The 24,909-nt window shown below is 39.9% G+C and overlaps 1 protein-coding gene across 2 annotated transcripts; it reads left to right on the forward strand.

Annotated features, from left to right (window-relative positions):
* The first annotated feature begins 5,882 nt into the window (after positions 1-5,882).
* Positions 5,883-11,937, forward strand: LOC127632513 (RING finger protein 207-like). 2 transcript variants are annotated; one of them, XM_052111128.1, is made up of 7 exons: positions 5,883-6,135; positions 7,895-8,060; positions 10,230-10,415; positions 10,529-10,580; positions 10,676-10,793; positions 10,920-11,009; positions 11,441-11,937. In XM_052111128.1, the coding sequence occupies exons 1-7, from the start codon at positions 6,089-6,091 to the stop codon at positions 11,601-11,603; spliced, it is 822 nt and encodes a 273-aa protein (XP_051967088.1). In that variant the 5' UTR covers positions 5,883-6,088; the 3' UTR covers positions 11,604-11,937. The 2 variants fall into 2 exon arrangements, with proteins under 2 accessions (XP_051967088.1, XP_051967089.1); XM_052111129.1 differs by having other exon boundaries at positions 10,239-10,415.
* Positions 11,938-24,909: the final 12,972 nt, after the last annotated feature.

The following is a 24,909-nucleotide window of genomic DNA, read 5'->3' on the forward strand; positions in this document are numbered from 1 at the left end:
TCTTTGCTTCCCAGAAGCTCACAGTTGTCCTGGGTACACATGATGCTCACCCCTTTTGACAGTTCATTCACATGGCTTTGCAGAACAAGGAGTTGTGGAATGGCCTGTGCTGGAATAGCAGTGGATTGGGTTGCATTTCATGAGTCCTGTGATTTGTTGAGAATTTTTTTTCTCTTTCCCCTTCACATCATTGCCTGGAAGTTGGCTATGCCTTCCAAGAATGAAGCTATTTATGTCAGACTGCAATCTAGGACTCTATCTAGTATGTGTGAGTTTACATCAGGGACACACAAAAGCAAACAATGGACAAAATAATAAAGACCACATGAAATAGGTTAACGAGTACAGTTTACTTTCATTTTTGTGATATTTCCTATTGGGGCATTACATACCAGTGGGTTCATCCCTTTTTGTTTGTTTACACACAGAATGGCATGTGTTTATCCCAGTCAGTGGCAGCAGCAGAATGAGATGCATTTTTAAAAGTTGTGCTTGTATTGCTCTTAAAACATGGCTCATATCTTCAGAAACACATCGAAACAATCAAAAACGTCCATCTAGTGCATTTCCAAAAGACTTACAATTAAAAATAGTGCAGATGGTTGCAAAAACGGAACATGGCACCTTCAAAACAGCAAGAAACCGTACAGCTGAATGAAACGGAACGGAGGTCTCCATTTTAGAGTTATAACTTGACATGACCTCTTTTAAAAGTGACTACCGGATAAAGCCGTTTGTATAGTTCATGCTTATGTAGAAAAACATTTAAATCCAGATAGGCACACGAAGATGTCCTGTGTAAGTCTCTGTGACGAGGTCGTGAGTGTGCACGCCCGGCCCTCAATCGGGCTAATCAGCCGAGGAGAGGGATAAAGACGAGCCGGATTTGGAGAGCCACATGCAGCTGCCGTGTGTGTTTGTTTATGTTTGTGTCTTTATGTTTAAGTTTTCATTAAATATTATTTTGATGGTTCGTCCGATGACCCCCGTCTCCTTTCCCATTTTAATCCCAACTGTTACATTGGTGCCTAAATCTGGGAAGGTGGAGGGATGCGCTGTCGTGGAGTCCTCAGCACTGCCATTCACCCAAAGAAGCAGCCGTGGCTGTCCACCGGGGGATGGAGGAGTCGCTGCCGGCCGCCATCCATGAGGGGAGGAGGGGCTCGCTACCTGCCGCCAGAATGTGGAGGGGCATTCCATCTGCCAGGAGTCGAAAGACTCGCTGCTGTCCACCTAGGGAGGAGCGGCTGTAGTCCGCCAGAGGGTGGAGGAGTGGTTGAGGAACGGCATGTCAGGGAACCCTCGAGCAATTTCTTTTCTCTCTCTCCTTTCTCTATCTCACTGTCGCTCCGCCTCGCTCTTTCCCTCTTCCATTTTCTCTCCCCATGTCTCCCTCCCAGGTCTCTAGGAAGGCGGTGAAAGCCTGCCTGTAGGCATAGCCAGAGAGGAGTGGGGGGTGGGTGGACGTCGTGCCGGGGGTTCCCCCGCCTGAGGCAAAGAAGTGAGGAGTGTGACGAGGAGGAGGGTAGCCCAATCGGGCTAATCAGTCGTAGAGCTGCAGTGTGTGTGTTTATGTTTCATTGAATATTACTTTGTTGGTTCGTTTGGTTCCCGCCTCCTCCTTGCCCGTCCTTTATACTGTTACAGTCTCCTTTTGTGTAGATGAATCTCCAAAGACTGACCCTCTCTCCTCTTCACCTGTGACTGACTTGGAGGGGCCAAGGGTGCAGTGACAATAAATATGCATCAATGTCTTGCTGAATAGGCAGTCATATGCAGATGTATTTGGTCCTTGTGACATCACAAGTTCCACAAATTCCAAATGAGCAGTTTCTAGAGCCTGGTTTAAATAAATGCTCTTTTCTATTAAGGAGGACGTTTTCGGTTCTGAAACTTACAGTATGCTTTTATAGTACAATGATCTCTTATATGTCAAAAGATCAAGGAAACTTTGATTCATCATGTCATTTTTCCAATATTTCCTCATATAACGAGTCTCATTTTCTAGTCCTCTCCCCCACCATATTAAATATTAGCCTGTTTTTTAATAGCATTATTTTGATCACAAAGGTCCAATTTTATTTCCTGTATTTTATAGAAAAAACATCCAATCTACACCTCTGTTTTTCAAGTACTAATACGATTTATTTCCTACATTTTTGGCAGTCAGCATGAAGAGAATGAGATGGCAATAAAATAACAACTTTCCCAATTAGCTGCCCTCCTGTCCACCCTCCAGGTACTTTATTGGAAGAGTTCATCCAAAAATCCAAATTTTGCCATCATTTACTCACACTTTTGCTTTCTCTCTTCTGTGGAACTTATTTGGCTGAATTTCCAGTGCGTTCTTTTCCATACAATGAAAGTGAGATCCAAAAAAGAAGAAAACATAAAACTCAATATAAGTAGTCCATGCAATTTGTGCATGATTTTTCAAGTCTTCTTAAAGGGATAGTTCACCCCAAAATGAAAATTCTCTCATCATTTACTCACCCTTATGCCATCCCAGATGTGTATGACTTTCTTTCATCTGCTGAACTCAAATGAAGATTTGTAGAAGAATTCCTCAGCTCCTTTGGTCCATAAGTGCAAGTGAATGGGTGCCAGAATTTTTAAGCTCCAAAAATCGAATAAATCAGCATAAAAGTAATCCATATGACTGTAGTGGTTAAATCGATGTCTTCTAAAAAAAAATGTGATAGGTGTGGGTGAGAAATCGATAAATATTTTAGTCCTTTTTTACTCCAAATTATCACCCCTGCTCAGTCAAGCTCCACTTTAACTTTCACATTCTTCTTCATGTGTTTTTGGTGATTTATATTTTTCATGCATATCGCCATCTACTGGGCAGAGAGAAGAATTTCCAGCTAAAAAAAGGACTTAAATGTGGATTTGGTTCTCCCACACCTATCATATTACTTCTGAAGACATGGATTAAACCACTGGAGTCATACAGATTACTTTTATGCTGAATGTATGTGCTTTTTGGAGCGTCGCAATTTTGGCATCCATTCACTTGTATTGTATGAACCTACAGAGCTGAAATTTTCTTCTAAAAATCTTTTTTTAAGAAATGGAGGTATAGTCTAAATAAAATTTTGTGGTAGAGTTAGGGTTAGTCCATGTGACTTGTGTGTCAGCATTTTGATGCAAATACGATTTCTGTCCCACAGTTTATGCTCACTGTAGACCAAACCAACTGCGTTTACATTAATGCCTCAACAAGACAGGCATTGTCGGAAACATTAGCCGACTGTCAATCAAACAGCACGCAGCAACAGACGTCAGGAAATAAAAAGTCAACTTAAGTTAATCATTGATATCGCTCTATCTTTTTTTATTTTTCAGATAAACATCAAGATTGTTTTATCGCCCAGCCCTATTGATAACATTGCCTTAATCTCTCACATCAGCCCAATGATATCAGTGATAGATAGTTAAATTACAGTATACTTCATAGACACACAGAATCTAGTAAGCAGAAATATGAAATTTACCTCGATATGTTTCTTCAAATTAGAGGCAGGAATAATGCTGATATCTGGCTTGAGCAAGTTAAACTCACATGGCACGATCAAGCAATTAGACTTGTTCACTGCGAAAAGCCATTTCAGGTGCTGCTGTGATGTTCAGGTGTTGACGTGCTTGAGGCATCCTCCACAGTTGACGCCAAATCTACAGCTGCTGTTCAAGTGTGTGATTTGATTTTTGACGGGAGTCACGAGACTCTCTCTAGCCAATCACATTGATGGATTCAAATAAAATCAGACAGGGAAGTAATGAACACAGACAGTAGGAAAATAGTGTGGTAAAAGTACAGTCACAGCACTTAAAATGTACTCAAGTAAAAGAATGCAATTTTTTAACTAATTAAAAAAGTACAATTCCATGGAAAAACTACTTCATTACAGTAACATGAGTATTTGTAATTCGTTACTTTACACCCCTGGTAACAGGTGAGATGTTAACCTGTTACAACATTCAGCATATATGTTGTAGAAATATTAAATGGAAATGCTGCTACTTGACTGCTGTGTTTTGCTGACATGGTAACAAATCCAACTTGCATCCTGCCACAAATGTAAAATCTTTCATGCATTTGAAAAGCTTGTTCACAGTGGCACGTGTGTTCACCTTGTTTTTACCGTGTTGTTTTAAGCGTGAACCACTGCGAACAAGTTTCTCTCAGCGCTCATGAACACTCAACAAATATTTACAATTACTTACATTTCATGTAATATATCATATATCATATGCCTTTAGAAGATTTGTAATCTGACACACAAGTCACATGGACTAACCCTAACTCTACCACAAAAATGTATTTAGACTAGTACCTACTTTTCTTAAAAAAAAATAAAATAAAAAAAATGATCTGGGTTACAGTGAGGCACTTACAATGGAAATATTAGGGCAAATGTTTCAAACGTATAGCCACAAGATGTAAACAATTTGTGTGTTAACGTGATTTTAGTGTGATATAATCTCTTATTAATGTTTTCTGTGTAAAATTATATCCGGTATTACAACTTTGATGCCATGACGACTATAAACCCTAAAACAACCATAAAAATTGCGAATTAAATAACTTTACATCTTAAATAATACAAGAGTTTTAACAGGAGAATGAATGTAAGTGCTTTGATAAAATTATAATATTCACATGTATTTATATTATATATTATATGTATATGTTTATAAATTATTTTGTGCATTGTTGGGTTTCTGAATTAGTCAAACTTTACCTAATTTGCATAATTGTTTTTACATTGTAAGGCTATGATTAGGGAGTTTTTGCCTTCAAATTGTTATTGTATGAGGCCTGGCATGCCATTTGCAGCCAATGAGCAGGTCTGGAAAACAGACATCAGCAAGGAGACAGTGGCATTATCCTGGTACTCACTCAACCAGTCATTAAGCTCCAGCCCCTAGAAACATTTATGTAACACACCCTCACATTTGCACCAGGTGGCAACTGCCCTGTTATAGCCGGAGTTAGTCCGATGTCTGTGAGGTGCCAGGAAATGAGGTGACAACAGGAGGCCGAGGGAGACGGGAGCCAGACTTCCTGGAAAGCTCTCAGGAGGAGGGCTCACAGAGATAAGCCACAAACTGGATGGCATCAGAGACATATTCATAATATAGCTTCAGGCACGAGGACTGTTTCCAGATCAGTTTGGCTGTTTAACTTGTTAATTTGGGTTAGGACAGTCACAGCAGAACTTGATCATTTATCAGCACTCTAGTCCTTAGGATCTATATGAATGCAGGCTTAACAGTTCATAAAGAATTGTGGTGTATCAGTGCTGAGTAGTATACATTTTTATGACCAAAATGTATATGAACACAACATACAGAAGAAAGGTATCTCATCCTGGATTGGCATTCAACAAATGCACCCCCAGATCTTGATGCAGTATAAGACTAGTTTGTTTCAAACTCCCGTTGCTGGGTTCTGGAGTGAAATGATATGGAGTTTTTTCAAGCACTTTTCCCTCCTTCCCGGGTTTGGCACCAATGTAACGGGCAAGGAGGAGGTACACCGGAGGGAACCGGCAGAACAGTCAACGTAAACTTTAATGATCGCTCTGCACATTTTCATAAAAGACATCTATACAGCTACACAGACCACTCAAGGTGACAAGAGATCAGAATGGATACAGCCGTTCTGCCACGGCAACCTCCATCTCTCCACTGAGAGTCCATGACGCAAGTCCCTGGAACAACTTTCCATATCAGTCATCTTTACCGTTGAAGTCTTCCATCAAACCCCCCCAATCCTCTTCTGCACTCTGGCCCCTCCTCCCTCCCCATGCCAACAGACAGACAAGTGTAGGGGGTCAGGCTTCTCTCACTATTTTTAACAGAATTTCAGAGAAGTGTCTGGGATTCAGCTCGCTCACACAAAGGTGGTCGGCCATAAGAACACTTTGTTCCGTGATGTCCCGCTGATGTCACTGCTGATGCCATCAAATGTTCATTTGGCAAAAGTTAGGGGGTTGGGGTTGTCACTTACACTACGAGAACATACAGTGATTGAAAGGAGCATTGTCCAGACTCACTGAAGTGACTTGAACTGCCACAGTACATGTGTATTAACCAGGGAAGAGAGATTAAAGGAGCTTTGAAACTAAGGTAATTCTCTTTATTTGTAATGTTTTATTTTTTTTGTAAACTTTTAATAGGATGTAGTGGCAGAAGCTTGGAAATTTCCATGTTCCTAAAGATGGAGATTATATGCTAGTGTTTTAATGGTCTTTTTGTGGCTGGCAAACAGTTTTCTGAGGCAGTGCTGATTGGTGGATACTGAGGTGGAAGTGTTGTCACTTCAATGGTCATGGAGCTGAGAAAATGTAATAAGTAACAGTGTCTGGGTTTATGTTATGTTCAGAATAAGACTTGCTGAAATTCAGTATTTTGATGGTTGTTACATAATCCACTAATGCTCCAACAGTCTTTGTTTTTGTGAGGTTTTAATAATGAAACAAATCATGCTTGTTTCTTAAAGGAAAATTCAGTGTAAACTATCTGCATGTAAACATGATTTTAGTGTGATAACTTACTAACCTTTTCTGTGTCAAGTTAAAGACAACTTTTCAACTTTGTTGCCATGACTATATAGGCAACAAACCCTAAAACGACCATAAAGATTACAATTGAACATCCTTTACAGCTCAACTAATATGTGAGATTTAACAGAAGAATTAATGTAAGTGCTTTTATAAAATTATAAGCTTCACATTTCTGCCTTTAAACCCTCCAAAAAATTGGCTCAATTCACTTGCATTGTTAGTGCCTCACTGTAACCTTGATTTTGTTTTAAAGAACAGTAAATACTATAAAAAAATTGTAGTAACAGCATTTTTGTTATAATGTTGTTTACCACAAAAATGTATTTCATCTTGCTCATTCTTTTCTTAAAAAAAAAAGAAGCTACATCGGTTACAGTGAGGCACTTACAATGGAAGTGAATGGGGGTCAATCTGTAAACGTTAAAATACTCACTGTTTCAAAAGTATAGCCACAAGACATAAACAATATGTGTGTTAACTTGGTTTTAGTGTGATAAAACACTTACTAACCTTTTCTATATGAAGTTATGTCCAATTTTACAACTTTGCTACCATGACAACATAACATCGTAAACCCTAAAATGGCCGTTTGAACTTGTAGCTTGAAATAGAAACTTTACAACTCAAATAATCCACTAGCTTCACATTTCTGCCTTTAAACCCTCCAAAAATGTGCCCCATTCACTTCCATTGTAAGTGCCTCACTGTAACCTTGATTTTGGAAAAGTAAAAAAAAAAAATGATTCTTTGTGGTAATCAACGTTATGCCGCAAATGCTGTCGATTGAGCTTAACTTGAATCTGGAACATTGCTTTTAATGCTAGGATGATGGTAAAAAGTGAAGTAACTAATCCTTGAAACTCAAAGATGGTGAACTGCAGCCACAGCACCTTACTCCATAATTAGTTTATTTGTGCTTTGGTCTGGTTAAGTTAAGGTTAGGTTTGTTTTTTATTTTGTTTGTGCTATGTGATCTGTGTATATATATATATATATATATATATATATGCATAATTTAGCACTGCTGTGGTTTTTCTTTTCTTATTATTTAATGTCAGTCCTGTTAGCTGCTGATTCCTCATATAAATGGTCATGTAAACACCTTGAATGGTGAAAGGTCATAAACAGCTTAAGTAAAAAGCACAGATACGTTTTTGTCCATTACCCAGATTTTGCATTGCATGTAGACACCTTTACTGGCATTCTTACCGGCTTATCCAGCTTGTTACGTTTTGAGAAGGCATGAGAAGACAATTAAAATACTATTTTCAGAGATTACATAGAGTAGACAGTTCCCATATGTTCCTCTCGTCTCTTTACAGGCTGCACTCCTCACTGTCTATGTCGTGCTCGTGCCCTTCTCTCAGTGACATGCCTTTAGGCCGCAGGCCCACCTCTCATCGATACATCTGCACCAAGGTGTTGCTAGCCCAGGGTAGAGAGTCACTCTTCACTGAGCACTGTCGAAACTTTGAGGAGAGCTACAGGGTGAGAATCATCCCCATTCTTAAAAACTGCAGCCATGTAGTCCTTTAATCTGTCTGGTGTTTGAATTATTGGACTAAAGCACAAGAGTTGGGTCCTGGAAGGAAAGATCCCATTCATGATCCCCACAGAGAAATCGATTTTTAGCTAGACAGACCTATCGTGAGCTCTGAGGTTTTTTGGCAATTACATATGCTTCTGTAGGAGCCACAAATAGGGTTGATTTTAACGTGAAAAATACACTACCCATAATAGAGCACAAGAGTTCCCGTCCACTTTTTAAGACGTCTTTGTTCCAGAAGTAAAGCATTTTCCCCATTTATTTGATTCACAACATGACAAACTATAATCTGAAGCAAAAAGTACTTAAAAATCAGACAAAAAGACAAAGGGACACAACTGTGTACTTCAAGTCTTTCATGAGGGAATAAACTACAATCCCATGAAGCATTGCGAATGACTTAATCATATTAAAAACTATGAAAAAATCATTATATTTCATGTATGTTGCAAAATATTCAGACATTTACAAATATATAAGTTTGAGAGTGTAGAGAGGCCAAGTTGCTTCATTTGCAGTGCGTCATGCGAGTGGTTGGACGCTTTTGGGTGCTGATTCTCTGATCCCTGGAGGGTTTCCCATTTAGGATCAAGGGTAGTGTAGTTCTTTACCAGAAATTATGCTTTGAAACAAAATTTTTGAAATAACGTGGACTGATGGCTTCAACAGAAGCATATACCATCCAATAACAACCTCGGAGCTCCCGGTAAGTCTGTCTTTAAAGGTTTATAAGTTAATGTTAAAAATGGATTCCCCTTTGTGCCTAGTATGAGAACCACCTTAAACTACCAAAGAGAGGTCCACCAATCAGAGAAGTCACGGTTACCCTAGAAACAGCAATTGCAACAGAATAGAGCCAATATCTCTACACTCTAAAACAACTTATACATTTAAATATTTAGCAAAAAACTACAAAATATACTATATGTTATACTTATAATTAATGAGTTTAAAGGCAATATTTTTCTATTGGACAGTAATTTACGAGTCGTTTTCATAATTCGCATGGATTTATGGATGAGTAGTTCCATCCATCCATCCATCCATCTTCAACCGCTTATTCGAAGTCGGGTCGCGGGGGCAGCAGCTCCAGCAGGGGCCTCAAACTTCCCTATTCCGAGCCACATTAACCAGCTCTGACTGGGGGCCCCCGAGGCGTTCCCAGGCCAGTGTGGAGATGTAATCTCTCCACCTAATCCTGGGTCTTCCAAGAGGCCTCCTCCCAGCTGGACATGCCTGAAACACCTCCCTACGGAGGCGCCCCGGGGGCATCCTTACCAGATGCCCAAACCACCTCAACTGGCTCCTTTCGACGCAAAGGAGCAGCGTCTCTACTCCGAGCTCCTCACGGATGACTGAGCTCCTCACCCTATCTTCCTTCTGAGGAAGCCCATTTCGGCCGCTTGTACTCGCGACCTAGTTCTTTCGGTCATGACCCAGCCTTCATGACCATAGGTGAGGTAGCAACAAAAATTGGCCGGTAGATCGAGAGCTTTGCCTTCCGGCTCAGCTCTCTTTTCGTGACAACAGTGCGATAGAGCGAGTGCAATACCGCCCCCGCCGCCCCGATTCTCCGGCCAACCTCCCGCTCCATTGTCCCCTCACTCGTAAACAAGACCCCGAGGTACTTGAACTCCTTCACTTGGGGCAGTACCTCCTTTCCTACCTGGAGTACGCACTCCATCGTTTTACAACGAGTAGTTCATTCATTAATAAAATAATACTTTCATATTTTTCAATTATTTTAAATATTGTAAAAAGGTTTTAATATTGTAAATCATCTTGAAGCTCATCGGTTTGGTTCATAGCTTAGAACTAATGAATTGTTTGAAAAGCCTATGAAGAAAACAAATGGTGAAAAAATGAATGGTCACTGTTTAAGATGAACACCTATTACACTTAAAATATTCACTTTTGTGCTTCATTACCTGATTCACTGAACTCCTTTACTGTTTTTAGATACTGCTGCATATTTTAAGACCTCTGCAACCAAGAGAACAAATGTTGTCATTCCATAGGAGTACTTAAAAAAAAATGATTGTATCCTGGATCTCATGTGTTAAGTGTCTGATGTGTTTATTTATTAATGCCATACATATTCAATGAGTCAGGCTCTTCAGACAGAGGTCCAGAAGCTGAAGGATCAAGTTCAGGAGATGCACAGAGACCTTACTAAGCATCACTCGCTCATCAACACCAACATCATGGGTGAGATCTTGGAAAGCTCTTTGCTCATTGACGAACGCATCGCATCACAGTACTCCGCCACACAGACCCAAAGGGCAATATTCGAGGAGGTGAGACCACAAGCAATTTGTAAATCCTGCAAAAAATCATCACCAAACATGAACTTTAGCATACTATTCTTTCAAAACACAGCAGAAGCTTAGAATATTCTGGCTGTTTCTAGATATGGGATGTGACCTTTCAAAGAGTAACCAACGAGCAAGAGATCTACGAAGGTGAGAAACACAAGTTTTCTTTGCTGCCTCTGGGTTCTGGGTTGGTTATACAGTTTTACCACTAAATAGTGCACTAATTAGTTTGCTAATTACAGCACAGCTCCATGACCTTCTTCAGCTGAAGCAAGAGAACTCCTACTTGACAACCATTGCACGACAGATAGGGCCCTACATCTTGTCCATAGCAAAAGTAAAAGAGCGCCTGGAACCCAGGTTGTTTTGTCATTTTATTATTCCATTATTCATATTTTTTATTTGAATATTTTTACCCAAGCATCCCATCTACATAATATGGGTAATGGAATGATTTGCGAACTTAATGGGATATTGTATTCACAGGTTTCAAAAGCCACAAAGGCCTGAGGAAGTTCACATGGACGCTCAGGTGAAGGTTTGTGAGAATGGCGCAACGACTGCAAAACAAAACGGGTGATGTATATCAAACAACATGGCTGTATACAAGTTCCTTTATTTTAATAATAAATTAAAATGGGGCGGCTGTGGCTCAGTTGGTAGAGTGGGTCGGCCACTAATCGCAGGGTTGGTGGTTCGATTCCTGGCCCACACTACTCCACATGCCGAAGTGTCCTTGGGCAAGATACTGAACCCCAAGTTGCTCCCAATGGCAGGTGAGCACCTTGCATGGCAACTCTGCTGCCATTTGTGTATGAATGGGTGAATGTGTCACAGTGTAAAGAGCTTTGAATACTGTTAAGGTTAAAAAGGCGCTATATAAGTGCAGACCATTTACCATTTAATAGTTTGTACTAAATTAAATAAATCAGTTATAAGTGAACAATCTGCACTTACGTGTTTACATGCACATTATGTGAATGACATTTGGTTTCTTTCACCGGCAGCGATGAGAAATGTTGCACTTCAGTCTACGACTGGGGATCTGGCACAGACAAAGCTCTTATCCTGGAGCCTGAAAAGATACAAATGAAGAGCGATGACTTCCGTTGGCAAGGAAAGCAGACAAATAGTTCCGAGACCACCTGCTGTAAAGAGCTGCCATTGTAGATCTATATGTTTGGACAATGGAGAACACTGACCGCAAACGTGGCGTGTGATTTCAGGCACGTGTTAGATGTCAACACATGAACATGTGGCTTACCGTAACTGAAAGAGAAGGACTTAAATGGAGTATTAATAGCAATTAAGTGTGCCAATCCACCAGGACTTGAGCAAAATAAAAGAATACTTATTGGATCAAATTATTTATAAATGTTGGTATTTGAGAAATATTGATGTGAGTTTGTTTTCTGGACTGATCATTTGTTTCCCCCTGTATTTTGAAATGCAAGACAATATGTTCTTAATGTATACATTCAAAAATTATATAATAAAAAACAAATAGTCTGCATTTTTATGTGTTTTACTGAACATCTGACAAATGAAAAGCCTACTGCTTATAAACAGCCTTTCTGGTGTTTCATAAATTGGGGAAATTCTATAATTTGTAAAATGTTTGGCCATTCTTTTTCCTGCACAGGTTTTATAAACAAAGTTTAAATTCCATACACAATTATAGGTGGCAGTGTGAATATTTTTTTTTATAGTTTTAGTAAAAGAATATTCCGGGTTCAATACAAGTTAAGCTCAATCGATAGCATTTGTGGCATAATATTGATTGTATAGAACCCAGAATATTCCTTTAGCATTTTTATTCAGAGAAAATATTTGGCCACTTGGGGCTTTTTTTCTATTCGAAAACACCTAATATTATTTTTATTTGTCAAATAATTACGTCAATATATTCAATTCAATGAAAGAAATTCTTTATCTGAAGATTTATGGGTGTAACCTATTAAATCAAATCACATCAATTCCAACAGCAGCTTAAAAATGCACAAGATATCATAAAACAATAAATGCTTTGCTAAAATCTGTATTAAGCTGCGTTCACACTGCCAGTAACATGCAGTGACAAAACGTCTCATTCATTTTCAATGAGAGCTGGCGACTTCTGGCAACACGAGCGATGGCGACCGTTTGCGACCGGATGTGGGCGTGTCCAGCGACACGACAAAGTTGAGAAATGTTTAACTTTATGCAAATGAAGAGTGACATTCTGGAGTGACAGCCAATACGAGAGAAGATGGTAGAGCTCATGTGATCCTAATATTTTAATAATAATATTAATTATAAAGAAACAGTGCTGTTTAGACTCTCCATACACACCATTAGCGACCCAACCGCCAGCCACTGGTGACATGCAGCGACAAAGCTGGCAGTGTGAATGCAGCTTTACTCCCCTGTTTCTGTCCCTTACACTGTAGGTACAAACTGAGGTTGTCAATTAAGAAGAGACAGATGCGTTCATACATTTAGGAGCACCCATGAATCCATTTAAAGAACTCAATATATTGTTTTGTTTCATCTAACCAATCAGATTGTAGATATTGTTTTGTGGTGCATAGCTTAAGGCATTTTAACTTATTTGTAATATTCTTAGGTTAGGTAAAGTAAGTCGAATCTGGCCTAAATTGTAAGCATTTTAAAATTATACTTACAACTACTCACTGTGGTTATAAATACAAATATTATTGAATTATTACTTTTAAACACAATTCACAATGGTATTTTATCAAACTACACAATGATGACTCTAAAACATTATAGACATTACAGTTTTATCTTCTGTTAATGCCTGATCCTCTGTAAAGCTGCATTGAAACGATGTGTGTTATGAAAGGTGCTATACAAATAAAAATTACTTGACTTTTATAGACAATCTTGTCTATCGGTAACTGCCCAGTTGGTGTCGTCAGTTGAGTCCTCAGTTGAGTTGAAGTTCTAGGGCAGCTGAAGAAGTTACAGTTTTCAGGGGAGAGTTCAGATAGAGGACTTTTCAGTAATATCTAAAAAGTCCAGGTGGTTTGATGTGAGGAAATCGTGTACTAAAAAGTTTTGTTTGATACTGATCTTGCATTTATCAAAGCCTGAGCTGAGCAGGGACGTCTTTGGAAGCGACCGTAGTAAATTCAAATTTGCAACGCACTGAGACATACAACAACGCTGCATTGATCACTCAGTGGACCATATAACAGAAATATGGTCCGATAAAGCAGTGGTAGTTGACCGTGAAGAGCAAGCACTTCGGCGAACATATCATGAGCATCAGAGAATCCTCAGATCAGTGCACCTTGTATAAATGTCTGAACACAGGTGCGACACTGACTGATTGTTCAGCCGCAAAAGTTCTGGGACTGTAAAAGTAATTGCCATACGACTAGAGGCAGGTGAGGAGAAAACGTAGGAGGAGCATCGTTCACTATTCCAAGAGACTATAGTTACCAGAACAGTCAAAAGAGGTCAGCAGATGGAGTACAAAGTCATAGTTGAAATTCCGTGGAGATATTTACTCACCATCATAACTACACACTGCCATGAACACATTAATGCATAAAGACATTGTATCTTTCTTTACTGTTCTTACTGTTTTTTATTGTTTTTGTTTATTCTTTATTTTACATTTATTGTTTTTCATTTATGCTGTTTACCTTACTGAATTGGCACAATAGATTTGTGCTATAGAACCTTTGAAATTGCAAAATGTTCACTGTGATACTTCTGTTTTATACTCAAATTAATTTGACAAAATTCTGCTAAATTATGAAATACAATAGTTTGATAATGTCTAAATGTATGTCTAGGTTCATAACTTGAAATCTAAAATTAGGTTACATGAAGCAATTAGACTACACGGTAGGTGGCTGCATTAAACATCTATCTGCAATAATGTCAGAACATTATTTTCAAGACATGTTATTTATATTTTATTCACCAGATGGCAGTAATCTGCCTCCAATGTACATATGACACATTTGCATGTTTTCTTCATGTTTTAAATAAATTATAATTATGAAATAATAACAAAAGTAATAATGAAATAATACATTAATATATTTGATGTTTAACTACAAGAAGCACTTGTAAAACATAAAAAAGAGACACACAAGATGGATTTCTATCATAAAGACGACAAAAGTTTCTGCATTTGGGAGCACTCCTGTAGAGTCTCAACTTAATGAGACACAGGTGAAAACAACAAGCTGAATGATGAACTCACATTTAATTGGTCAAACAATATCTTCAACGATTCAAAAGTGAGTATAAATAATGAAGCGTATACTTGTTAACACACTAGCTTTCATGATTTATTTAGTTTTTCCTTCAGCTGCTCATTGTGAGTTTATGCTTGTAAGTAATAATTGTACTTGCCATGCGGTGGGTAAAAGTTACAGTGTGCTTTAAAATGCTGGTGTTGACTATGTTGAGCTCTTTAACAATGGGTCTGGAGGCTTTTTCTGATGTACACATTCCTTCTGGAGTCATCTTGGAAAAACAATCCAGTTCTGGCAGACTTCTAATTGGCAACGGTGATCAAGGTAAGAATTTTTATTTTTTTTTTCCTGATTCCAGAGAATTGTAAGATGAAATTTGATATCTAAATGGGTGAGTTGTCTAACTACTTTTTAAGAGCGGTCCCACCTTGCTGAGACCAAGTTGAAACAAATGGCTCCCTCCGTGCACTGTGGTGATGAGGCCATGACCCTGCGTGTTCCAGGACCAAGAACGCCACACTTCATGGTTGATCGAGGTGAGGGAACATTATGCTGAACTTCCTCCCTAAGCCCCTTGCGCAACCTGAGAAATTGTCATTGTGACCTGTGCTTTCCTCTAGGGAACGGATCTACAGTTCCTTTGTCAGCGATGCCGGCCAGCTGTGGTTTCTCTGTGAAGCGGGTACGGAGAGATGTCTCATTTGTTGCTCCATACCGTGGCTGTAATGTCAAACAAAAGGTGAGTGAGTAGGTGGCGAAGTGCACCATAGCTTTGATCCAACCATGTTTTGTGAACCGGCTGTCATGATGTAGTTCTCAAGGATACCTCCCCATCTCTGACAGGGTGGAAGTTATGTTCTGCCACTCATTATATTGGGGACACCAGTGCAGATGTCTTGCCCTGTGACTCCAACCCTCCCTAAGGTTTCTTGCTTTCCCTCTGGCATGGTTATCTCCCTTGGTGTAAAGGCTGATACTGTTCAAATTAAAGGTGAGACCCTTGATTCTTCAGTTCATTCCACTTTTATTGAAGTCCATCTTTAACCTCTTTCCACTTTAGTTGATGGAACATGGCAGCCTCTGCTTCTGACGTACTCGCAATGTGGGTTCACTTTGGACACTACTGGTGGTGCGCTGGTTGTCACAGCACCGTTCACCGGAAACTGTTGGGAAATCAAGGTAACCTCTCGAATAAGAGCCCTCTGTCAGCATTTCTGAGTTCAAATACTATGCTTTAAGGCTCCATGCTTTAAGGCTCCATGCAAGCCTGTATTCTTCAATAATGAACATGTCTTCCTCCAGGATAATGATTGGCACCTCCCTATACTGTATGGTGACAGGGAATTTACTCTTTCGTGTCCTTTGACTCCGATTGCCCCTATTCCTGAACCTTCCCCCACTGCAACTGTGGTTGCCCCAGTTACAGTCCAAGACCCAGTTGGCACCCCACAATCACCATTTTACCCTTTCCCAATGGGAAAACAATGGTGGCATTATCCATATTTCCATCCACAACCTGTGCCTACTACTCCACCCACAACAACTGCTGCTACAACTGCTTTTTATGACCCTGTAACCTGGCATCCCATGTTCCCACAGTATCCCATGCCAATGTTTGATCCACACCACTTCCACCACTTCCACCATGGCTATCACGGAGCACCACACCAGCCAGGCTGGCACCCAAAGTTTCCTATCAACTTTATCCCAGCTGCTACTACTCCTGAACCCACAACCACTAGCATGGCTGCTCCACCTGAGCTGTTCCCTGGTTATCCCCAAGTGTACCAGATGCCCCCATTTCATGGGCCTATGCCTCCTGTTAAATACCCCTTTGTACCCCAGTTTTCCCAGTATCCATTTTATCCTCACAGCCCTAGGTCTGTGCGTCATCGTAAAGCGGCTCATGTGTAATTCTAGAATTAATAAAGACATTGCAACATTTACGGTGTCATTGTTTTTACGATGTGTCACTTGTCTGGGTTAATATTGTAGATTTTAGCTGGACTCTGCGTTCCACCTCAGAAATAAGTTATGACATGCTCTGTTCATGCCAAAAAATGAATTCATGCCCTCAAGGCTAGATTGTTGTAATGCGTTAAAGAGAGGATGTCCTGCAAGTGCAATAAAACTTCAATTGTAGCCATCAGCGTGTTGACTAGAACCAATGCATATGACCATATTACATTGGCTGCTTGTTAAATTCTGTGGATTTTAAAATGTAACTACATGCAAAGCTTTGAATGATCTAGTTCTGCAGTACTTAAGTGTCCTTCTACCATGCTATATTAATCATGTTCATTATGATTGCAAACTTCTGGCCTGTTAATAGTTCCTGGACTATCAAATCCAGAAAAGGATTATTTCCATAAACTAAGTCTCCCTAACACTGTTTGGGATGCAGACACACTTAGGTCTAGATTAAAGATTATTTAGCTTTAGATAACTGCTGCAACATGAAACATTTATCATGATCAAATGCCACAAATTGGATTGCATCTTCATTATTCTATTCATTTCCTAGTCTCAACCACTGGATTCATATCTGAAGATTATCAGAGCTGACCAGATCCTGCTTTGTGTTGGACTCCACTGCTATGTGTCTCTGAGTGATGACTAAATGCAGCCGGTGCCAGACAGACATTATTTCGGTCTATTATGATTGACCTAAGGGGATGAACTGATACAACTAACCATAAGACATGGTATTTTTTTTTTATATGCCACCCACTGAACCTTGGATTTTGGATAGACCTCACGGGAATGATTGTTGGTTGAACTGTGATGCACCTCACTGATATCTGCCTGTATTACCGCAGTCTAATGATGGATTGCACTCTTAAGAATACAAAGACTATCATTAATTGCCAACAAAAGCCTTTCTTCAGCCAACTAAAAAAAGGACAATGCATATGTGGACCTCTGCAGTTAATCCAGGTTGGACTTCAGAGGCATTAATCTAACAGTTCATAAAAAATCTTTATTTAACGTCTTGACATCTGGCCACTTTTTGTGCATGAGCTTGAAAACGACATAACCAAAGTTAAACTCTTCCAGTTCTTGAACCCTTTGGTCTACAAACTTGGGCTCCTTTGAAAGTAGACACTTAGATAATTGTTATTCAAAAGTAAAAATGCATCATTGTAGTTTAAAAAAAAAATTAGTTTGAGCTATTAAAAATACGTGTTAGCTAATCCATACCTGCAAGGCGATCAGTCATTTTGTTGAGATGTTTGAAAGGGGTTAATCGCAACAACTAATTAATGAACTACGTTTACAATTCTTAAATTGTCTTAATGTTTACAGATGCAAATGTGCTTGTTCCTCTAATCATGCTGAAAGGGATAGTTTCAAAAAAATACAGTTACTAGTGGATGTAATTGTGGTCCAAACATATTGGAAAACTTACTTTGAAATTGTGACACTTAAACTTTATTTTAATGAATTGTACTATATAAAACTGATCAAATGCATACTGTTTTTAAAATAGCTATGTATAGTCAGCGGCATTGCTAGACATAAAGCTCTACAGGGGCACAGGCCCCCCCATTACTCATATCGCTTTTTTTTTTTGTTTCTCGAAAGCCTGCTGCATGCCAGAAGTGTGCAACACAATGCACTATACAAACTTCCCTTGCTTAACCCACTATTCCTACACTGCAGTGGGGATTTCTTTAAGACTGCAAGGGAAGCTCAGCTTCCCCTATAATGTCAAAAAAATAATGGTCAAATATGTACTATTGTGTAAACAATTTATTGACTAAAAATGTGTTAGAACACGTTCATCTCGAAGACGAGTTCGTTCAGAATCAGCTACATTACATATAGCAGGTCGGCTGACTCGATTTACTTCTCATACATTCCCGTAGCGTCAGTGCATTTCCCTGTTGAAGCCGAGCGTCCATTTACTTCAATGGGGCTGCTCTGAACAGTTTTTTTCAGTGCTCCGAAAATAGACGGTCATTGGATAAATGCTGCGATTATGTCCCGCCCACGGACGCTCAGCGTCTCTGGGGGTGAATGAGGAGAGGGCTGGCCCGGACTCCGGGCTTCCGCGTGATGATTGGAGGATGTGTCGAAAGACTGCATCTCCTTTTGATTGACAGCGAATCTGTACTATAAGAAGTCACTGAAGCTATTTCAGCTCAGTTCCATCACGGATTTCTCAAGTGTAGTCGAAAGACAAACTGCTGCAACCTATTTCTTTATATTTGTTTGGCGAAATTGCTAGTCAATTTGCATAATACATTTCACACAATTATACACCACATTCCTTGTTTCAGTTTTACCAAGTTTAATATATTTTTGTTTTAGAGCGTTCGTTCGTTCGTTCGTTCATTCATTCATTCATACAGTAGGCTAGGCAAGCGTCGTACGGGTGAAACTGCGCACGATGGCAGACGGTGCTAATATTGTCGACCTGATTTTGGCGAAGCCATTTGAAAGTCTTCCTTACGAGGAAAAAATTAGAATTAAACAGCAGGGCAGATCAACACCTAAGATTGATTTAGTGCAAAAAATAGGGTAAATAAGTTTATAATGTAGGCCAAAAATGAGCTTCCCCTCTTTGAAAGACCAGCAGCCGCCACTGCTACACTGCAACAAGGACTGGGAAATGTAAACATGTAGAGATATTAATCTTTATGAAAATATTTATTTAAGTGTCTGCAACATACTGTACATGAACATTCTCAACATGTTTTACGGCATAAAATGCATACACTGTATATGCAAATAACAAAACCAGAGAAAATTGTCTTGCACATTTGCATTCTTCTATATTACACATTACACATGACGGAAAAAACCTCTGTCAAGTAAGTCTATGGAATTACATTATCCAATGTCAGGCCAAACAGCCACAAAAAGGTCTCAGAATGAGCAGAGAGTTGCTCGCTAGGCAGAGTTGGTAGCTAAACTGGATGAGTTTGGTTGCTAGCTTGCGAAACTAGCTGAGCTTTATAAATGCAGAAGTGTCGTTTCTATAAATTAATAACTAGCTAGCTAACACAATTGGTGTAAGTTTAAACTTACATTTGTAACTCATTAAGTTTACTTGAAACAACAACTCAAAGCAAGCCAAACTATAGTCCTTATAGTCACTAGCTAATTAGCACACAGCAGCCAATTATTTATGTAGTGTACTAAACAAGCACTAGCAAATTAAATTATTAATTTCATATCCAGAATATTGATTCATTGTTATCATACACAATCAAAGACAGTACTAAAGAACACAAAAAATTTTTATTTTCTCTGCAATTACATAGACTGGACTAAGGTTTTCCTGAGACTTGATGCTTTTTCGTCTGAAACCTGATGCTGACAGCTTAGGATGTAGTTTGTTTATCAAGACTTACCTCCCTCAAACTCATCTCTCCTTTCTGCTTTCCTGTCCCTGCTTTGTCCAAAGAATTTTCTGATGTCCATCTACAGGAGTCAATAATGTTTGAGTCAAAAATAAGATTATCGATATTATTTGGAAACTTACTTTAGTTTCATCGTGTTTTCATAGCTTACCTCAATTCTGACTTGCCTGCCAACACCTGGGTAGGATTGCACCAGCTGAGTATAAGTTAGGATGTAAAGCTCACACTTACTTACTAGTTTGTAACTAAGTCGGTGCTTAATTTGGTTGCACCACCTGTTCTTAAGGCAAGACTTATCTAGTAGGTCGTAAACTCTCCATAAAGTAATGCGTAGTCGCATAATATGACGTTTACCTGTATTGATCCAATAAACTGCCTTCAAATTTGTACACAGAAGTGTTAAAAAGCTGTGAATTTCAGTTTTATCTCACACCGGTTGATGTTCAAGTCTTGTCTGCTCGTGTAACTGTCAGCTGTAATAAATTATATCCCCATTAAAATACGATACTGTAACACGTTCAAGCTCGGAGATGGAAGGGAGGAGACGGAGAGCAGTGATGCAGTCAAGTAACGCTCTTTATTTCTTTGTCTTCAACACTCTGTATGCAGTCTTTGCTGTGCTTTTCTCAGTTTAATCAGATCAGTGTAACACAAACTTTGTCAACATAAACTTCTCTGAGTCTTCAGCTTCACAACAAGGTTCTCGTCTGGAGGTGGCGTGGCCGTTTATATGCCGCTCTCCCCATGCTCACTGGAAATAGAGACAGGTGTTAGACGTAATTTAGCTCAGGTGCAAGCTCCCTTACCGCTGTTTCTCTCCGGACAGGCGCTCGGCCACGCCCTCACTGCCACATATCATCACCCGACTCAGACCGGGGACCATCCGGTCTGCCTACACCCGGCCCACCCACCCACCCATTTCTGGAAAGGAAGTCGGCAACAGCCATCTGCACCCCTGGTCTGTGGACCACCTTGAATTAAAGGGCTCGAGAGCCAGATACCACCGGGTGATCAGCGAGTTGGTATCCTTCATGTGGTGGAGCCATTGGAGTGGGGCATGATCCGAGCAGAGGGTGAAGGCCTGTCCCAGCAGGTAGTACCGGAGAGTGAGGACCGCCCACTTGATGGCCAGACACTCCTTTTCCACAATGATGCACAGTTTGAGTCCACTTGTGAAAGTGTTTATATTTTTCTTTTTGCTATTTGAATCATTTATTTTTCATTACAAATTATATTATCAGCATATCAGTTTGAGTGAAAATTTGTGCAAAACCAGCATATGAAAAATCGTGCATGTGAATTTTCACAAAGCATCTTGAAAGAAAGAAAGAAAGAAAGAAAGAAAACCTGTCCTTTTGTATAAAATGATTTAAATTAGCTTTTTTTATCACTGATCACAAAATTGTGTGGAATCTTAAATTTTTCTTATATTATGTCAATATTTTCAAGATCACACAGAAGGGTACTCACTAACACACAAGCAACAGTAAGAGAGGAGCAGTCTATTTTATTTATATGAAGATTTTCGCACCTGACCTGCCTCCCAATCTACATCTTAATGTAATCCTTCTTCCTGATCACGCAGCGTGTTTTCATCAGCTGAATGGGACTGTGACGAAACTCACGCATGCAAGTAATTCACGCATCACAAGCCGTTCAACCATTTAGCCTTTTTCTGTGAATGGCACCTCCAAAATCCTAAAACCTTTATTTACAGGATTCATTTGTATTTTGAATAGACTTTTTTAACCCCACGATGTGAGTTTATGTTTTCTTTTTTAATTGTTTAATGTAATTTTGTGTGTCCATGGTTTAAGGACATTGTACCTGTATGCTGGGTTGTAAATCTCAAGGATTAATAGTGGTGTTTTACTTATTATATGACATGTTCTGAAAGCAAAAAGAAACAAATTTAAACAAGTGGTGGTGGTGTAGTGGGCTAAAGCACATAACTGTTAATCAGAAGGACGCTGGTTTGATCCCACAGCCACCACCATTGTGTCCTTGAGCAAAGCACTTAACTCCAGGTTGTTCCGGGGGGATTGTCCCTGTAATAAGTGCACTGTAAGTCGCTTTGGATAAAAGCATCTGCCAAATGCATAAATGTAAATGGAATGTACGCTGTCATCCATGCAGCCTGACAAAAGCAAAATGGACATGTTTACTTGTGCAATTAACCGAAAGCAACGTGCTGCTGGTGTGCCAGTGATTACCCCTCCACGTGCCATATGGACTCCTGGACTACACAGTAGGTGACAGCACAGAACACTGCAGAAATCTACTGACTATTATTGCCACAACATTTAATTTCAAGTCATGACATTTACATTTGGTTCAGCATATGGCAGCTATCTGCCTCCAATATATGTCAAATTCTCACATTTTCTTCATATTTGAAACTTAAAGAACTGTAGGCTTATTCATAAGTTAGCTTATTAAATGTACATGCAAGTACGATCAAAATAGCATAAAATCCCAACAGATGAGCAAAATGAATTGTTATTACTTCAGGGAAGAAGAAATATATATAGAATAATAACACAAATAAAATAATGAAATAAAACATAAATATATTTTGATGCTAAAACTACAAGCAGCACTTGTTAAACATAAAAAAAGAGAAATACACAAGATGGATATCTATCATAATGTTTCTGCATTTGGCAGCACTCCTGTAGAGTCTCAACTTAATGAGACTCAGGTGAAAACAACAAGCTGAATGATGAACTCACATTTAATTCAACCGATTCAAATGTGAGTATAAATAACGCAGTGTCTGCTTGGTAACACTTGTAAACTTTCATGGTTCATTTATTTTTCTTCCTAATCATTGTGATTTTATGCTTGAGAAATAATTTTACCTGCCATGCGGTGGGTAAAAGTGACAGTGCTCTTCACAATGCTGATGTTGACAATGTTGAGCTCTTCTTTAACAATGGGTCTGGAGGCTTTTTCTGATGTACACATTCCTTCTGGAGTCATCTTAGAAAAACAACCCAGTTCTGGCAGACTTATAATTGGCAATGGTGCCCAAGGTAAGATTTTTGGCTGATTGCAGAGAATTCTAATATGAAATTTGAGATCTTAATGTTTACTAAATGGGTGAGTTGTCTAACTACTGTTTAAGTGCGGTCCCACCTTGCTGAGACCAAGTTGAAACAAATGGCTCCCTCCGTGCACTGTGGTGATGAGGCCATGACCCTGCGTGTTCCAGGACCAAGAACGCCACACTTAATGGTTGATCGAGGTGAGGGAACATTGTGCTGAACTTTCTCCCTAAGCCCCTTGCGCAACCTGATACATGTCATAAATGTGACCATGTTCTGGGTCTTTGTGATCTGTGACCTTTCACTTAGGGAACGGATCTACAGTTCCCTTGTCTGAGATGCCGGCCAGCTGTGGTTTCTCTGTGAAGCGTGTACGGAGAGATGTCTCATTTGTTGCTCCATACCGTGGCTGTAATGTCAAACGAAAGGTGAGTAGGTGAAGCTCGCCATTGTTTTGATCCAACCATGTTTTGCAAACTGGCTGTCATGATGTAGTTCTCATGATGTAGGATACCTCCCCATCTCTGACAGGGTGGAAGTTATGTTCTGCCACTCATTATATTGGGGACACCAGTGCAGATGTCTTGCCCTGTGACTCCACCCCTCCCTAAGGTTTCTTGCTTTCCCTCTGGCATGGTTATCTCCCTTGGTGTAAAAGCTGATACTGTTCAAATTAAAGGTGAGACCCTTGATTCTTCACTTAATTCCATTTTTATTGAAGTCCATCTTTAACCTCTTTCCACTTTAGTTGACGGAACATGGCAGCCTCTGCTTCTGACGTACTCTCAATGTGGGTTCACTTTGGACACTACTGGTGGTGCGCTGGTTGTCACTGCACCGTTCACCGGAAGCTGTTGGGAAATCAAGGTAACCTCACTCAATTGAGAGCCCTCTGTCAGCATTTCTGAGTTCAAATGCTGTGCTGTAAGGTTCCATCGTGCAACCCTGTATTCAATGTTCGTGTCTTCCTCCAGGATGGTGACTGGCACCTCCCTATAATGTATGGTGACCGGGAATGGACTCTTTCTTGTCCATCACCAACGAGTGCCCCTGCTACAACTGCTGTTACAACCGCTGTTACAGTTCAAGACCCAGTTGGCACCCCAAAATCACCATTTTACCCTTTCCCAATTGGAAAACAATGGTGGCATTATCCACATTTCCATCCACAAACTTTGCCTACTACTCCACCCACAACAACTGCTGCAACAACTGCTCTTTATGACCCTGTAACCTGGCATCCCATGTTCCCTCAGTATCCTATGCCAATGTTTGATCAACATCACTTCCACCATGGCCATCATGGAGCACCACACCAGCCAGGCTGGCACCCAATGTTTCCTTTCAAATTTATACCAGCTGCTACTACTCCTGAACCCACAACCACTGGCATGGCCGCTCCTCCTGTCCTGTTCCCTGGTTATCCCCAAATGTACCAGATGCCCCAATTTCATGGCCCTATGCCTCCTGTTAAATACCCCTCAGTACCCCAGTTTTCCCAGTGTCCGTTTTATCCTCGCAGCCCTAGGTCTGTGCGTCATCGTGAAGAGGCTCCTGTGTAATTCTAGAATTAATAAAGACTTTAACATGTACAGTGTCATTGCTTTTACTATTCATCACCTCTCTAGATTAATATTTTGCTAGAGGTTACTGGAAGGCTGAGCTGAGAACCTCTGATTGTACAGGCAGCACTCCAATGTGTTTGTCCATTGTGAGCCATTTTAAACAGCAGCAGTGCTGCATGAGACCACTTCAGTGTATTTTCTCACTTGTCAAGACCGACTATAGCCAAGCCAATTGCATTCGAGTGTGGGCTGTGACTTATATCATTAGTTGACACTGA

Source organism: Xyrauchen texanus, chromosome 39 (genome assembly GCF_025860055.1).
Source record: "Xyrauchen texanus isolate HMW12.3.18 chromosome 39, RBS_HiC_50CHRs, whole genome shotgun sequence".
Lineage (NCBI taxonomy): Eukaryota > Metazoa > Chordata > Actinopteri > Cypriniformes > Catostomidae > Xyrauchen > Xyrauchen texanus.